The sequence below is a fragment of the Oncorhynchus mykiss genome, chromosome 14 (assembly GCF_013265735.2).
Source record: "Oncorhynchus mykiss isolate Arlee chromosome 14, USDA_OmykA_1.1, whole genome shotgun sequence".
In the NCBI taxonomy this organism is placed as follows: Eukaryota; Metazoa; Chordata; class Actinopteri; order Salmoniformes; family Salmonidae; genus Oncorhynchus; species Oncorhynchus mykiss.
Genome location: NC_048578.1, coordinates 3,666,054 through 3,683,626, shown reverse-complemented (window position 1 = coordinate 3,683,626; position 17,573 = coordinate 3,666,054). Strand labels below are relative to the sequence as shown.

Below are 17,573 nucleotides of genomic sequence, written 5' to 3'. Positions count from 1 at the left end.
AAAGTTGGATCTGCCTGTAGTTTGGTGTTCCACTTTGATTTTGAGTGTGACTCCAAATCCAGACCTCCATGGGTTGATAAATTTGATTTCCATTGATTTAATTTTTGTATGATTTTGTTGTCAGCACATTCAACTATGTAAAGACAAAAGTATTTAATAAGAATATTTCATTCATTCAGATCTAGGATGTGTTATTTTAGTGTTCCCGTTTATTTTTTTAAGCAGTGTATATCACATTGGCTATGCATGGTCTGTCTGTAACAAACTTGAAACATTGTATCAACTGGGTTCAGCCTGAAGCTTGTGCTAGCGAACTTGCAACATTGTACAAAATATTCTGGGCCCTCGAGTTTCCCGCACCAGTGAGCTCGTGACAGACACAGCTGTGGAGAAGATGGAAAGCTTAAAGTTTCTTGGCGTACACATCACTGACAAACTGAAATGGATCACCCACACAGACAGAGGCTAAAGAAATTTGCTTTGTCACCTAAAACCTGCGCAAATTTGTAGATGCACAATTGAAAGCATCCTGTCGGGCTGTATCGCCTGGTACGGCAACTGCACTGCCCACAACCGCAGAGCTCTCCAGAGGGTGGTGTGGTCTGCCCAACGCATTACCGGGGGCAAACTACTCGCCCTCCAGGACACCTACAGCACCTGATGTCACAGGAAGGCCAAAAAGATAATCAAGGACATCAACCACCCGAGCCACTGCCTGTTCATCCCGCTATCATCCAGAAGGTGAGGTTAGTACAGGTGCATCAAAGCTGGGACCGAGAGATTGAAAAACAGCTTTTATCTCAAGGCCATCAATGTTAAACAGCCGTTACTAGCACATTAGAAGCTCCTACCTATAGGCATAGACTAGGAATCACTGGCCACTTTAAGGAATGGAACACTAGTCACTTTAATAATGTTTACATATTTGCATTACTCATCTCATACTGTATTCTATACTATTCTACGATATCTGTCGCTTAATGCTTACATATCTTGCTTTACTCATCTCATATGTGTATATACTGTTTTTCTATACTATTCTACTGTATCTTAGTCCATTCCGCTCTGACATCGCTCATCCATATGTACAGTTGAAGTCAGAAGTTTACATACACTTAGGTTGTAGTCATTAAAACTCTTTTTCAACCACTCCACAAATTTCTTGTTAAACTATAGTTTTGGCAAGTCGACTAGGACATCTACTTTGTGCACAACACAAGTATTTTTTCCAACAATTGTTTACAGACAGATTATTTAACTTATAATTTGCTTTATCACAATTCCAGTGGGTCAAAGTGTACATACACTAAGTTAACTGTGCCTTTAAACAGCTTGGAAAATTCCAGAAAATTATGTCATGGCTTTAAACTTCTGATAGGCTAATTGACATAATTTGAGTTAATTGGAGGTATACCTGTGGATGTATTACAAGGCCCACCTTCAAACACAGTGCCTCTTTGCTTGACATCATGGGAAAATCAAAAGATATCAGCCAAGACCTCAGAAAATAAATTGTAGACCTCCAAGAGTCTGTCTGGTTCACCCTTGGGAGCATTTTCCAAACGCCTGAAGGTACCACATTCATCTGTACAAACAATAGTACGCAAGTATAAACACCAAGGGACCACGCAGCCGTCATCCCGCTCAGGAAAGAGACGCGTTCTGTCTCCTAGAGCTGAATGTACTTTGGTGTAAAAAGTGCAAATCAATCCCAGAACAACAGCAAATGACCTTGTGAAGATGCTGGAGGAAACTGGCACAAAAGTATCTATATCCACAGTAGAAGTCCAATATCGACATAACCTGAAAGGCCGCTCAACAAGGAAGAAGCCACTGCTCCAAAACCTCCACAAAAACTACGGTTTGCAACTGCACATGGGGACAAAGATCGTACTTTTTGGAGAAATGTCCTCTGGTCCGATGAAACATAAATAGAACTGCCATAATGACCATTGTTGTGTTTGGAATAAAAGGGGGATGCTTGCAAGCCGAAGGATACCACCCCAATCGTGAAGCACGGGGTGGCAAGCATCATGTTGTGGGGGTGCTTTGCTGCATGAGGGTCTGGTGCACTTCACAAAATAGATGGCGTCATGAGGCAAGAATTGTGGATATATTGAAGCAACATCTCAAGACATCAGTCAGGAAGTCAAAGCTTGTTCAGGGGCAGAACGACTGACCTTACCTTGTCAGAAGGGGGTTTGAACTCGCAACCTTCCGGTTACTAGTCCAATGCTCTAACCACTAGGCTACCCTGCCGCCCCGAAGGTGTATGTAAACTTCCAACTTCAACTGTATAATTAATTTGTTAGATATTACTGCACTGTCGGAGCTAGAAGCACAAGCATTTCGCTACACCCACAATAACATCTGGTAATCACGTGTATGTGACCAATAAGATTAGATTTTTAGGCTTTTTGTGCAAAGGATAAGAAGCAGTGCTTGACTTGGGCAGGAGCTCTCCGGAGCTGAGTTCCGGCACCTCAAATGTTCTACTGCTTGAGCTCCCGTTCCTCTTTATAGAATATTAGCTAAAAAGTATTGTGGAGCTCCTGCACCTAATATAAACAACGACCAGCACCCAAAATGAGTACCGGAACCTATTTCAGTCCAAGTCGAGCACTGACAAGAAGTAATCAGGTAGGCCTATTTTATGATGTTTCCACTGGATCAGAGCTTGACATTTTTCCCTTTCACGCTGAGTGGTCATCGTAAGGGAGAGCGCTGTAAAGGTTTTTCAAATGGCCTACATTGAGGAACTATTGTCATTCTCAATGGATGTAAAAACAGAATTTGTTTGCTTGCTGTTTGAGGTGAAAAAAATAACATTACTTTGACAAGCTCCACAGCCCATTAGTGGTGGTGTATTAAATTATCAGATCCCCAAATAGGCACATTTAAATGCCTACATTTGCGCACAGGCCAGGTCGCCTATATACGTCTATGAGTAATCAGGTGCACATCCTTACGTAACCTTGACAGGAGCGCACCAAACAATAGACAATGACTACATTTTAATTGACTAAACTTGTAAATGGTATGAAATAAACCAAAACGTGTTTCTCACAAGTGTAGCATAGGTTGTGCACTCTACAAACAATGTCCACTCCGACAATGAGAACGGTAAGACTGGAATAATATATTGATGCATTAACATAAATTATCATAACCAAACAAACATTGTAGATTAGAAATGATAGAAATGAACAGTAAATGTACTACTGGTGATATGTAATGGGGAAGTGATAGACTAAAAATCAAAAGCATACAATTCACACAATGAAGTTCTGAAACAATGAATGTGCACAAATTGGTGGGAGAGAACACATGGAGAGAAGTGCATTTAGCTTCTTGGGCGCTGCATGGTCAAGCCGACGTCTCCATTGACCGTGTTGCATTTACGATGACATGGCTCTGCAGAAGTCAGGGCATTCATACTTGCGCATTACAGAGCTGTTTGTTGTGAGGGGAGTTGTCAAGGAAGTGAGTTTGTGTTTATACAGGATCTACCGCCCCCCAATCGTGTCAATGCGGAGCTATACAGAGCCCTCCGCATTGTTACAACATATGGGAGGTGCATGGCGATGCGGTACTGAGCTCAATTTGGCCTCTCCGCAATTGTCACCCCCTCCATATGGAGCCTCCCACCACATTTTTGGATAAAGCATAAATCGGCTTTGTCTGGTCCTCTATAATGGATTAGTTCTTTTAAGAGGTTGAATGTATGTGTGTATGCGTGCGTGCGTGCGTACGCCCGTACACCCATCTCAGTGAACTAATCTGTGTGTGTGTGTGTGTGCTTCCATATATATTATGAAAATTACAGGCCTCATCTTTTTAAGTTGGAGAACTTGCACAATTGGTGGCTGACTAAATACTTTTTTGCCCCACTGTATACACACATACATACATACATACATACATACATACATACATACATACATACATACATACATACATACATACATACACACAACTCAGTAAAAAAAGAAATGTCCATTTTTCAGGACCCTGTTTTTCAAAGATAATTGGTAAAAATCCAAATAACTTCACAGATCTTCATTGTAAAGGGTTTAAACACTGTTTCCCACGCTTGTTCAATGAACCATAAACAATTAATGAACATGCACCTGTGGAACGGTTAAGACACTTACTTCTTAAGGCTAGGGGGTGGTATTTTCACGTCCGGATGAAAAGCGTGCCCAAAGTAAACTGCCTGCTACTCAGGCCCAGAAGCTAGGATATGCATATTAGAAGTTTCTAAAACTGTTTGAATGATGTCTGTCAGTATCCTTTGAGAAATGAAGAAGTAGGGCTGTCCAGAACGAGGGTCGAGTAAAGTGTACTGTTGTGGTTGAGGCGCGCGACCTGAAAGCACGCTCCATTTTGTTTTCCTCTGGTATTGAACACAGTTTATTCCATCTTAAATTTTACCGATTTATTTACATTTAAAAATACCTAAAGTTGAATTAGGAATGTTGTTTGAGATGTTTGGATCAAGTTTACAGGTAACTAATTATATAATGTGTAGTAGTCATGTTGTGGGAGTTGGAACCGGTGTATTTTCTGAATCATACGCGCCAAATAAATGGACATTTTGGATATCTAACGAGTTAATTTATTGTTCAAAAGGACCACTTGTGATGTTTAATGGACATATGAAGTGCCAACAGAAGAAGATCTTCAAAGGTAAGGCATGAATTATGTTATTTCTGACTTTTTTTGTTGTGCCTGGCGGGTTGAATTATGATTTCCATGTGTATGTTTGATGGGGTGCTATCCTCAGATAATAGCATGGTTTGCTTTCACCGTAAAGCCTTTTTGAAATCTGACACTGTGGCTGGATTAATAAGAAGTTCATCTTTAAACCGGTGTATAACACTTGTATGATTTATGAATTATTATTATAAGTATTTCTGTTTTTTGAATTTTTGCGCTGTTATTTCACTGGGTGTTGTCAAATCAATCCCGTTAACGGGATTGGCGCAGGAAGGGATCACTAGTTAACATCTTACAGGTGGTAGACAATTAAGGTCACAGTTATGAAAACTTAGGACTCGAAAGAGGCCTTTCTACTGACTGAAAAACAGCAAAAGAAAGATGCCCAGGGTCCCTGCTCATCGGCATGAATGTGCCTTAGGCATGCTGCAAGGAGGCATGAGGACTGCAGATGTGGCCAGGGAAATAAATTGCAATGTTCGTACTGTGAGACGCCTGAGACTGTGCTACAGGGAGACAGGACGGACAGCTGATCATCCTCGCAGTGGCAGACCACGTGTAACAACACCTGCACAGGATCTGTACATCACACCTGCGGTACAGGTACAGGATGGCAACAACAACTGCCCAGTTACACCAGGAACACACAATCCCTCCATCAGTGCTCAGACTGTCTACAATAGGCAGAGAGAGGCTGAACTGAGGGCTTGTATGTAGGCCTGTTGTAAGGCAGGTTCACACCAGACCTCACCGGCAACAACGTCGCCTATGGGCACAAACCCACCTTGACTGGACCAGACAGGACTGGCAAAAAGTGCTTTTCACTGATGAGTCGCGGTTTTGTCTCACCAGGGGTGATGATTGGATTGAATGAGCGTTACACCGAGGCCTGTATTCTGGACGGGGAGGTGGAGGGTCCGTCATGGTCTGGGGCGGTGTGTCACAGCATCATCGGACTGAGTTTGTTGTCATTGCAGGAAATCTCAATGCTGTGCGTTACAGGGAAGACACGCTCCTCCCTCATGTGGTACTCTTCCTGCAGGCTCATCCTAACATGACCCTCCAGCCTGACAATGCCACCAGCCATACTGCTCGTTCTGTGCATGATTTCCTGCAAGACAGGAATATCTGTGTTCTGCCATGACCAGCGAAGAGCCTGGATCTCAATCCCATTGAGCAAGTCTGGGACCTGTTGGATCGGAGGGTGAGGGCGAGGGCCATTCCCCCCCAGAAATGTCTGAGAACTTGCAGGTGCCTTGGTGGAAGAGTGGGACAAAATCTGGTCCAGTCCATGAGGAGGAGATACACTGCAGTACTTAATGCAGCTGGTGGCCACACCAGATACTGACTGTTACTTTTTTATTTTGACACCCCCCCTTTGTTCAGGGACACATTATTCAATTTCTGTTAGTCACATGTTTGTGGAACTTGTTCAGTTTGTCTGTTGTGTAAATATTTGTATGAACATAAGATTCAACATGTTAAGTTTACTGAAAATAAACGTAGTTGACAGTGAGAGGACGTTTCTTTTTTTGCTGAGTGTGTGTGTGTGTGTGTGTGTGTGTGTGTGTGTGTGTATATTTGTATCTGTGTTTCTTTCTTTATTTGCTACTGCTTGACTAAAAAAATCTAGGTCGACCGAACAATCAACCAGTCGACTAATTGGGGTCAGCCCCTAACGCTGTATTACATAATGTTGTCTGGGTGCACAGTTTGTGATGGTATAGCTCACTCAGTGTCCTGTCAGAGGTGTCATGTATGATGATACTTAAACCTCCTAGCCTACTTCTAAAATGTCCCCTGACCCTTCACTCTCCCTTGCAGATCACTGAGCTCCTGGACGATGAGAAATTAGAGGCATGTGAGGAGCTGCCCCAGGACGGCGAGGGCGAGGAAGGCCCCCCTTCCACCTCCGAATCCCCCCAACACAGTAACACGCAGGTCACTCCCTCTTCAAGGTAAGATAAGTTGATGATTGACTTTATGATCCTCATGGGGTAATTTGGTTTGCTGCTCTGGGTATACAAAAATATATCAAGCGTAGACAATTAGGAATAAATACACTAAAAATTGAAAGGGCCAGTTCATGTGCGATTTATCAATGATTCATCTGTACTACAGCTGGGCGATGTGTATCGTGATAAATAACTATTTTGCTTGATAAGAAATACAACTTTTTTTATGAACAGTTACTTTACATTAGCGCCAGGGCTCTATACTTTTTTTTTTTTCCAGTGCCAAGTCAGGACAACGGACATGGTAGAAAATTATTCAAAATAAAATATTTAATCGATCATATCCAGGGAATGTATGTCACATTCCAACCAAGCTGCCTGCTCCACCACAGCTATGTTCTTGTATCTGGGTTAAGCCATAAAGATCTCTTATAGTATAATGTCATTGGGTCAGCTTAGCTCCCACATGAGAGTATTACATAATTGGAATCACAATTTCCACAAAATGCTGAGTGAAACGGCTTATTTATTATTACATATCAAATTTTATTGGACACATACACACATTTAGCAGATGTTATTAAGGGTGTAGCGAAATGCTTGTGTTCCTAGGCCCAACAGTGCAGTAGTATCTAACAATTCACAACAATACACACCAATCTAAAAGTAAAAGAATGGAGTTAAGAAATATATAAATATTAGGACGAGCAATGTCGGAGTGGCATTGACTAAAATACAGTAGAATAGAATACAGTATATACATATGTAATGGGTAAAGCAGTATGTAAACATTATTAAAGTGACTGATGTTCCATTGTTAAAGTGACCAGTGATTCCATGTCTCTGTATACAGGGCAGCATTCTCTAAAGTGCAGGATTGCGTAACCGGGTGTTAGCCGACTAGTGATAGCAATCATGGTGGGAAATGTTCAGGGCTCTACGCTGAATTTTTTTACAAGGAGTAAATCATTTGACATTTAGGATAAAAAAAAATAATATTTAACTGTTTTAATGATAAGAAATTACTTAAAGTTAATGAATAAATGTTTTAGGGAAGACAAAAAAATTCTGCTGCCACTTTAAGGGGCGGGCCGTTACCATGGTAAAGGGGCACGCCGTCTCTGTCAGACATGCGAATCACCGTTTCTTCCGTAGCAGCAGACATTTGAAGCAAACCCAACTAATATTGAAAAACAACAAAACGATGTAACTAGCCAACTCGACCAACTTTTACATCTGGGCTTTGGCTTTATTTAAATTTGTACTATTCCCAAATGTTTTGGTTGTTGAAATAGACATTTCTTACCTAACAATGCCTAAATCTACCTGCATTTGGCGGGTGTTCATTTCCCACCGTGATCGTAACTATTTTTCAGTCGGGTGACTCCACGTGGGCTCCTGACCCCAATTTTCTATACACTGAGCAAAATAGTGCATTAGATCATAACGTTTTTTCTCATTCAATGTACTGAGCAAAATGGTGCTAGTTCAGGACCAGGTAGCCATGTAAAAGCTGTGCTGATCTCCACTCTACTAAACGGATGAGTGTCTCCCTTCAAAAGTCCGGAGGTCTAGACATGAAAGATAATCTAAGTCTTTCTGTTGATCTCATCTCCTCCTCGCCTCTATTTGTTTAGTTCCAGTGCACCTGCACCCACTTTGATCTCAGCAGAGCGCCAACAGGGCTATTGAGAGCTCCACCACAGCAGCTAAATGTCAGACAGGTCTGGTATGACAGGCTGCTTAAATCGTATTAATGGAGAACAATTTCAGAGGAGCGAGTCTGTCATTCCTTTACACAATTGTCTCTTTTTATGGCCACACTCCTCCACATTCTGAGCATACTGTTCAACACAGACATTACAGGAAGCTACACCAACCCCTCTTTTACGCTACTGCTACTCTGTCCATCATATATATGCATAGTTACTTTAACCATATCTACATGTACATACTACCTCAATCAGCCTGACTAACCGGTGTCTGTATGTAGCCTCGCTACTTTTATAGCCTCGCTACTGTTATTTTTCACTGTCTTTTTACTGTTGTTTTTATTTCTTTATTTACCTATTTACCTAACCTTTTTTGCACTATTGGTTAGAGCCTGTAAGTAAGCATTTAAGGTCTACAAATGTTGTATTCAGCGCACGTGACAAACTTTGATTAGATTATATGAGCATGAAGAACAATAGGGATTTAAGAGTGACTCATTGTACTCCTGGATTGTTTCAAGAAGTACAGATTAACTAATGCAAAGTAAACAAAATACTTAACATAAAGATCCAAGTCAGCCTCCAATTTAGAGCATTTTTTAAAAATCTTTATTTAACTAGGCAAGTCAGTTGAGAACAAATTCTTATTTTCAATGACGACCGAGGAACAGTGGGTTAACTGTTCAGGGGCAGAACAACAGATTTGTACCTTGTCAGCTCGGGGGTTTGAACTTGCAACCTTCCGGTTACTAGTCCAACGCTCTAACCACTAGGCTACCCTGCCGCCCCATAGGCCTCTAGATGTTCCGCTTTTGCTTAGGAACTTTTTTCCCTAGATTGTTGGTGGTGTAGCTTCCTGTTTAAATCGAAACAGAGCTGTAAAGCTCTGCCTCTATCAGAGTGGGTTTGGGTGGCTCTGCCTTTGTGCACTGATAAACGCCTACATTGGAACGCAGTGGCTACAGGGTTTGCAACTAACTTTTTTTCATCACTCAGTACCATGCCAAAGTGCAATTTCAACTGTCCCAAACTGAACTTGAACCGTCCCATATTTTTTTATTAAACGTATAAATTTTTTAAATGTTTTGATATGCCAGCATTGATCTAGATCATTTGCAGTGCTTTTAAAGGAATTGGTTTATTTCGGAGACCGATAAATACAGTCTATATTACAAACCCCTTTTTGCATCTTAATGTAAACAAACACCCATTACATTATTAATAATTATAATTTATTAATTGAACATGATAACCACATGCATACAATATATTGGAGAAAAGAATGTTATTGTGAACTGATTACTGAATAAACTTAGACATTCCATTACACCACCAGCTGCCCCATTTAAACACAACACAACAAAATACAATAAAGAATGCATGTGTTCCCCAGCCTGACAATGCCAAAATCTACCTACATTTGGCTAAATCTAACAGCCATTCAGATTTTTTTTACCAGCAAAATATTTTTTGTTGTTGCTAAAAATCACACCAACAAAATGCAAAAAAACAGATGAGCATACTTTGAAATGTTTCTAAAACAATACATGTAGTACTAGTAAGAAGTAATGTGGTATATTGTTTAATTTCATTTTCTGTGACTTGAGTCTTTTAACCAAAATATCACAGCATTCTGTAATTTAAACAAACTTTTATGCCTTTGCGCATCCATCACTTCTAAAAATGAATCTTGTCACTCTGCTCTTCACATGCGCCATGACAGGCAGTGTTGCGGCGCGAGGCAGAAATACATTGCACATTTTACAGTGTGCATTCGGTTTAGGTCAGGGAGATACAGCCATATTCTCAAGAATACCATAATAGCTAGCCATAGCCTACAGACAATGCAAATGCCACAGCAACTCCCAGCACACAAAACCTCCGCTCCGCTCCGGGCCGGCAGGCCGCAAACAGGCTGGAAGAAAGTAAAATGTGCATTCTAGTAGGCCTATTTGCCCAACATTGGAATGAAAGTCTAATATTATACATTTATATTAACCAAAATAATTACAAATGCGATGCCTAGCCAGCAATATCATAGGTTGTCCAGGTTTCAAACAATCTTACCTTGCTTTTAATAGCCTACAGCCAAAATCCAACCATAGAAAAAAAGCTATGATTTTCTGATATGCCATTTAAACCAACATTTCTTATTCTAACGTCCAAAGGCAGTAAGGCACAATCCTATTGTTGCATCATCAGATATTCCCTCTTTTTCTAAGTTTCTACCATTAGGCTGTATGTCCATCTGCCATCTGACAAATTATAAAAACTGCTCGCATCAGGTGTGAGTTTGAGAATGGTGTTCTCCCGTAATAGCATTTTGGAACATTCACGCATATGGCTGAGATGAGGGAACATACACTGCTCAAAAAAATAAAGGGAACACTAAAATAACACATCCTAGATCTGAACTTTTTTCTTTACATAGTTGAATGAGCTGACAACAAAATCACACAAAAATGATCAATGGAAATCAAATTTATCAACCCATGGAGGTCTGGATTTGGAGTCACACTCAAAATTCAAGTGGAAAACCACACTACAGGCTGATCCAACTTCGATGTAATGTCCTTAAAACAAGTCAAAAGGAGGCTCAGTAGTGTGTGTGGCCTCCACGTGCCTGTATGACCTCCCTACAACGCCTGGGCATGCTCCTGATGAGGTGGTGGATGGTCTCCTGAGGGATCTCCTCCCAGACCTGGACTAAAGCATCCGCCAACTCCTGGACAGTCTGTTGGTGGATGGAGCGAGACATGATGTCCCAGATGTGCTCAATTGGATTCAGGTCTGGGGAACGGGTGGGCCAGTCCATAGCATCAATGCCTTCCTCTTGCAGGAACTGCTGACACACTCCAGCCACATGAGGTCTAGCATTGTCTTGCATTAGGAGGAACCCAGGGCCAACCGCACCAGCATATGGTCTCACAAGGGGTCTGAGGATCTCATCTCGGTACCTAATGGCAGTCAGGCTACCTCTGGCGAGCACATGGAGGCCCCCCAAAGAAATGCCACCCCACACCATGACTGACCCACCGCCAAACCGGTCATGCTGGAGGATGTTGCAGGCAGCAGAACCTTCTCCACGGCGTCTCCAGACTCTGTCACGTCTGTCACATGTGCTCAGTGTGAACCTGCTTTCATCTGTGAAGAGCACAGGGCGCCAGTGGCAAATTTGCCAATCTTGGTGTTCTCTGGCAAATGCCAAACGTCCTGCACGGTGTTGGGCTGTAAGCACAACCCCCACCTGTGGATGTCGGGCCCTCATACCACCCTCATGGAGTCTGTTTCTGACCGTTTGAGCAGACACATGCACATTTGTGGCCTGCTGTAGGTCATTTTGCAGGGCTCTGGCAGTGCTCCTCCTGCTCCTTCTTGCACAAAGGCGGAGGTAGCAGTCCTGCTGCTGGGTTGTTGCCCTCCTACGGCCTCCTCCACGTCTCCTGATATACTGGCCTGTCTCCTAGTAGCTCCTCCATGCTCTGGACACTACGCTGACAGACACAGCAAACCTTCTTGCCACAGCTCGCATTGATGTGCCATCCTGGATGAGCTGCACTACCTGAGCCACTTGTGTGGGTTGTAGACTCCGCCTCATGCTACCACTAGAGTGAAAGCACCCACCGCCAGCATTCAAAAGTGACCAAAACATCAGCCAGGAAGCATAGGAACTGAGAAGTGGTCTATGGTCACCACCTGCAGAACCACTCCTTTATTGGGGGTGTCTTGCTAATTGCCTATAATTTCCACCTGTTGTCTATTCCATTTGCACAACAGCATGTGAAATGTATTAGTATTTTTTAAGTGAGACGTTGAGGATTATAATAAATACTGCGTTGATGTCATACAAGTAAGCCAAACACCCTTTAGTCCAAATGTGCAATTTCCATAGAATAAAACTGTCATATACATTGTCAACGTTTATGATCACTATGTTTGATGTACCGTTACAAGATGACATGCTGTCATACCCTGGGTTGTTCTGAACAGAACGAGCTTATGTTTGTTTATTGTGAAGAAAATTTGCCGCGTCACACGCACCTGAATGCGCTCATGACTCCTTTCTATGCGCATCAAAATTACTATCGGTTGATGCCCACCTGACCCAGATTGAGATTTAGAATGGACCGTTTTGGGATTTCGTAAACAACACTTTTTTTGATGGCGGGGATGCAGTGTTGTGTTCCAACCAAAACGACTACAAGTGTGCTTGCTTTAGCTCATCAACGGCGCAGGAGAAGAAGAACTAGGAGTAAAAGTGCATTGAAATTACTTAGGAACTGTGCACGCTTTGGAGAGGTGTGTGTGTGTGTGTGTGTGTGTGTGTGTGGCCACTGACATCCCAGTTAGTCCTTTCACTCAAACCTTATAATTTATCTTTATGTTGCACCTACAGTGGGGCAAAAAAGTATTTAGTCAGCCACCAATTGTGCAGGTTCTCCCACCTAAAAAGATGAGAGAGGCCTGTGATTTTCATCATAGGTACACTATGACAGACAAAATAAGAGAAAAAAATCCAGAAAATCACATTGTAGGATTGTTTATGAATTTATTTGCAAATGATGGTGGAAAATAAGTATTTGGTCACCTACAAACAAGGAAGATTTCTGGCTCTCACAGACCTGTAACTTCTTGTTTAAGAGGCTCCTCTGTCCTCCACTCGTTACCTGTATTAATGGCACCTGTTTGAACTTGTTATCAGTATAAAAGACACCTGTCCACAACCTCAAACAGTCACACTCCAAACTCCACTATGGCCAAGACCAAAGAGCTGCCAAAGGACACCAGAAACAAAATTGTAGACCTGCACCAGGCTGGGAAGACTGAATCTGCAATAGGTAAGCAGCTTGGTTTGAAGAAATAACTGTGGGAGCAATTATTAGGAAATGGAAGACATACAAGACCAATGATAATCTCCCTCGATCTGGGGATCCACGCAAGATCTCACCCCGTGGGGTCAAAATGATCACAAGAACGGTGAGCATAAATCCCAGAACCACACGGGGGGACCTAGTGAATGACCTGCAGAGAGCTGGGACCAAAGTAACAAAGCCTACCATCAGTAACACACTACGCTGCCAGGGACTCAGTGCCAGACGTGTCCCCCTGCTTAAGCCAGTACATGTCCAAGCCCGTCTGAAGTTTGCTAGAGAGCATTTGAATGATCCAGAAGAAGATTGGAAGAATGTCATATGGTCAGATCAAACCAAAATATAACTTTTTGGTAAAAATTCAACTCGTTGTGTTTGGAGGACAAAGAATGCTGAGTTGCATTCAAAGAACACCATACCTACTGTGAAGCATGGGGGTGGAAACATCATGCTTTGGGGCTGTTTTTCTGCAAAGGGACCAGGACGACTGATCCGTGTAAAGGAAAGAATGAATGGGGCCATGTATCGTGAGATTTTTGAGTGAAAACCTCCTTCCATCAGCAAGGGCATTGAAGATGAAACGTGGCTGGGTCTTTCAGCATGATCCCAAACACACCGCCCGGGCAACAAAGGAGTGGCTTCGTAAGAAGCATTTCAAGGTCCTGGAGTGGCCTAGCCAGTCTCCAGATCTCAACCCCATAGAAAATCTTTGGAGGGAGTTGAAAGTCCGTGTTGCCCAGCAACAGTCCCAAAACATCACTGCTTTAGATGGAGGAATGGGTCAAAATACCAGCCACAGTGTGTGAAAACCTTGTGAAGACTTACAGAAAACGTTTGACCTCTGTCATTGCCAACAAAGGGTATATAACAAAGTATTGAGAAACTTTTGTTATTGACCAAATACTTATTTTCCACCATAATTTGCAAATAAATTAATTAAAAATCCTACATTGTGATTTTCTGGATTTTTTTTCCTCATTTTGTCTGTCATAGTTGAAGTGTATCTGTAATGAAAATTACAGGCCTCTCATCTTTTTAAGTGGGAGAAATTGCACAATTGGTGGCTGACTAAATACTTTTTTGCTCCACTGTGCCATATTTTCCATTAATATTCTTAGAATTTTACTGAATGTATCCAGAGTATTTTCAGATGTTGGTATCAACAAATGCGGCAATAAGTACAGTAAATTGCACATAAAATCAACCGTGTAATGTTTGGATACAGTTGTCAGGTGAACTGTAGTCCTCACGTTTTTGTCTAATAATTTTCCGTAATCTCCTAACTGTTCCCTTTCAATTGCTACCATGGATATACATATGCTTTATATATTTTTTCTGTAAGAAACATTTAAATGTAGCCCTATCCATATAGGCCCATTCTCACCAGTGTAAAGGGTTAAGGTGATTAAACCCATTAATCCCTAATCCACACAAACAGACAGCCACATGCACCATGGCAGGGGGAAATAGTCTACATGGCTAGAAAGGCTTGAGACAGTGACACACCCCACAGCACACCACACATACAGTGAGCTCTAAAAGTATTGGGACTGTGACAGTTTTGTCTCTACTCCAGCACTTTGGATTTGAAATTATACAATAACTACGAGGTTAAAGTACAGACTGTCAGCTTTAATTTGAAGGGAATTTTCATCCATATTGGGTGAACTGTTTAGGAAGCACTTTTGGTACATAGTCCCCCCTATTTTCTGGTACCTAAAGTATTGAGACAAATTCACTTGTGTATTAAAGTAGTCAAAACTTTAGTTTGGTCCCATATTCCTAGCATGCAATGATTACATCAAGCTTGTGACTACAAACTTGTTGGATGCATTTGCTGTTTCCGATTTATTTTTGCCCAATTTTAAATGAATGGTAAATAATGTATTGTTATTTTGGAGTCACTTTTTTATTGTAAATAAATAAGAATGGAATGTTTCTAAACACAATGTGAAGAGCCAGAGAGCAACGGAGATCAGTTCAGAGCGCAGAGCCACACGTGTGCACATTTGTTGATATTCTTTGCTAGTTAGCGAGTTACTAGCCCACTTATAAGTATAAGTCAGCAATGGGGAGTTAGTGCTTCTTACAAGAACATAAAATGTGTAGGCTACATTTCAAGCTGTCTTTGAAAAGCCAGTCAGGTAAAAAGCTAATGTCTTAATTAAAGGGGCAGTGTTGTATTTTGAGACAGGCTTGAATATTGTCATTCTCTGTATGCTAACAATTATAAATTGTATTTTGTAAAGTGGTTTCTTGCATCATACAATACAATTTACAGTCACCTATTTGGCCCATGGTGTTATAAATCAAGTAAAAAATGAATTAATGTCAAGCCCTTCATAATGTAAGAACTTTTAAGAGTCTCATGCAACGTAGGCCTGCATTGAACACCACATATAGGCCACGGTAGGCTATATGATAGAAATCAAAAGCTATTTCCATGTGAAAATGTTATGGGATTTGCTCCATTGGTTTTGTTGGTAGGCTCACATTATGCTCAAATAGCCACAATAGCCTATTAGCTACTGTCTAAAACTGTAAGGGAACACAATTCTCACGTGTATGCTCACAAGACCAAACATTTGCTCAATGCCCCAAAATATTTGAGAGAACATTACATATAAGTGAATCTTTCCCAATACTTTTGGTCCCCTAAAATGGGTGGACTAAGTACAGAAAGTCTGCACTTTAACCTCATAGTCATTGTATAATTTGAACTCCATAGTGCTAGAGTACAGAGCCAAAACAACAACAGATGTCACTGTCCCAATACATTTGGATCTCACTGTATTTGTTACCAGTCTTTACTGGTTGTTTCCCAAACCATACACACAATAGACTTGATTTGGACCCACATGGGAGTTGAAAAACAACTATGACACTAGTGGGTTGGCACTCGCTTCTGGGCTATTGTTTTCCCATGGACCCTACTGCTGCAGTGTTTAACACTTTATGGTATGCCAAACAAGGACCGAGAAGGCCCTTTTCAGCTAACTTGACCTCTCACTCTGTGCCTCCGGCTTCTGAATCATGTCACCAAGGAGTCAGACATGAACTGTAGGGGTGTATGTACAGTGCTTTGGGAAAATATTCAGACCCCTTGAATTTTTCCACAATTTGTTATGTTCTGAAATTGATTAAATTGTTTTTTTTCCCACCTCATCAATCTACACACAATACCCATAATGACAAAGCAAAAACTATTTTTTTTAAAGAATTTTTAGCAAATTTATAAAAAAAGAAAAACATCAAATTTACTTAAGTTCTCAGACCTTTTACGCAGTACTTTGTTGAAGCACTTTTGGCAGCGATTACAGCCTCCAGTCTTCTTGGGTATGATGCTACAAGCTTGGCACACCTGTATTTGGGGAGTTTCTCACATTCTTCTCTGCAGATCCTCTCAAGCTCTGTCAGGTTGGATGGGGTGCATCGCTGCACAGCTATTTTCAGGTCCCTCCAGAGATGTTTGATCGGGTTCAAGTCCAGGCTCTGGCTGGGCCACTCAAGGACATTCAGAGACTTGTCCGGAAGCAACTCCTGCGTTGTCTTGGCTGTGTACTTTGGGTCATTGCCCTGTTGAAAAGTGAACCTTCACCTCAGTCTGAGCACTCTGGAGCTGATTTTCACCAAGGATTTCTCTGTAATTTGCTCCGTTCATCTTTCCCCCGATCCAGACTGGTCTTCCAGTCACTGCCGCTGAAAAACATCCCCATGGCATGATGCTGCCACCCCCATGCTTCGCTATAGGGATGGTGCCAGATTTCCACCAGACGTGACGCTTGGCATTCAGGCCAAAGAGTTCAATCTTGGTTTCATCAGACCAGAGAATCCTGTTTCTCATGGTCAGAGTCCTTTAGGTGCCTTTTGGAAAACTCCAAGCAGGCTGTCATGTGCCTTGTACTGAGGAGTGGCTTCCGTCTGGCCACTCTACCAAAAAGCCCTGACTGGTCGAGTGCTGCAGAGATAGCTCCAGAGTTCTCTGTGGATATGGGAGAACTATGTCAGAGTGACTTTCGGGTATTATGTGTAGATTGCTGAGGGGAAAAAAATGTGTTTATTCAATTTAAGGATTTGTCTGAAACGTAACAAAATATGGAATAAGTCAAGAGGTCTGAATACTTTCCGAATACAATATATGTGCTTGTCCTGGTCGTTCTGTAAAGGTTAAGGGGATTTGGGTGGTGGCTGGACTTTACATTTACATTTTTGTCATTTAGCAGACACTCTTACAGGAGCAATTAGAGCTAAGTGCCTTCCTCAAGGGCACATTGGCATATTTGTTTACCTTGTCGGCTTGGGTGATTTGAACCGGC

General features: G+C 41.8%; 1 protein-coding gene across 4 annotated transcripts in view; it reads left to right on the top strand.

The window, feature by feature from the left end:
• The window catches only part of LOC110488572 (protein FAM13B), an 80,547-nt gene that overhangs the window by 42,296 nt on the left and 20,678 nt on the right, over positions 1–17,573 (top strand). For all 4 annotated transcript variants that reach the window (XM_021560838.2, XM_021560839.2, XM_021560836.2 and 1 more), the window contains exon 7: positions 6,544–6,677. In XM_021560838.2, coding sequence (XP_021416513.2) covers positions 6,544–6,677 — 134 coding nt within the window. The remainder of the gene's footprint in view (positions 1–6,543; positions 6,678–17,573) is intronic.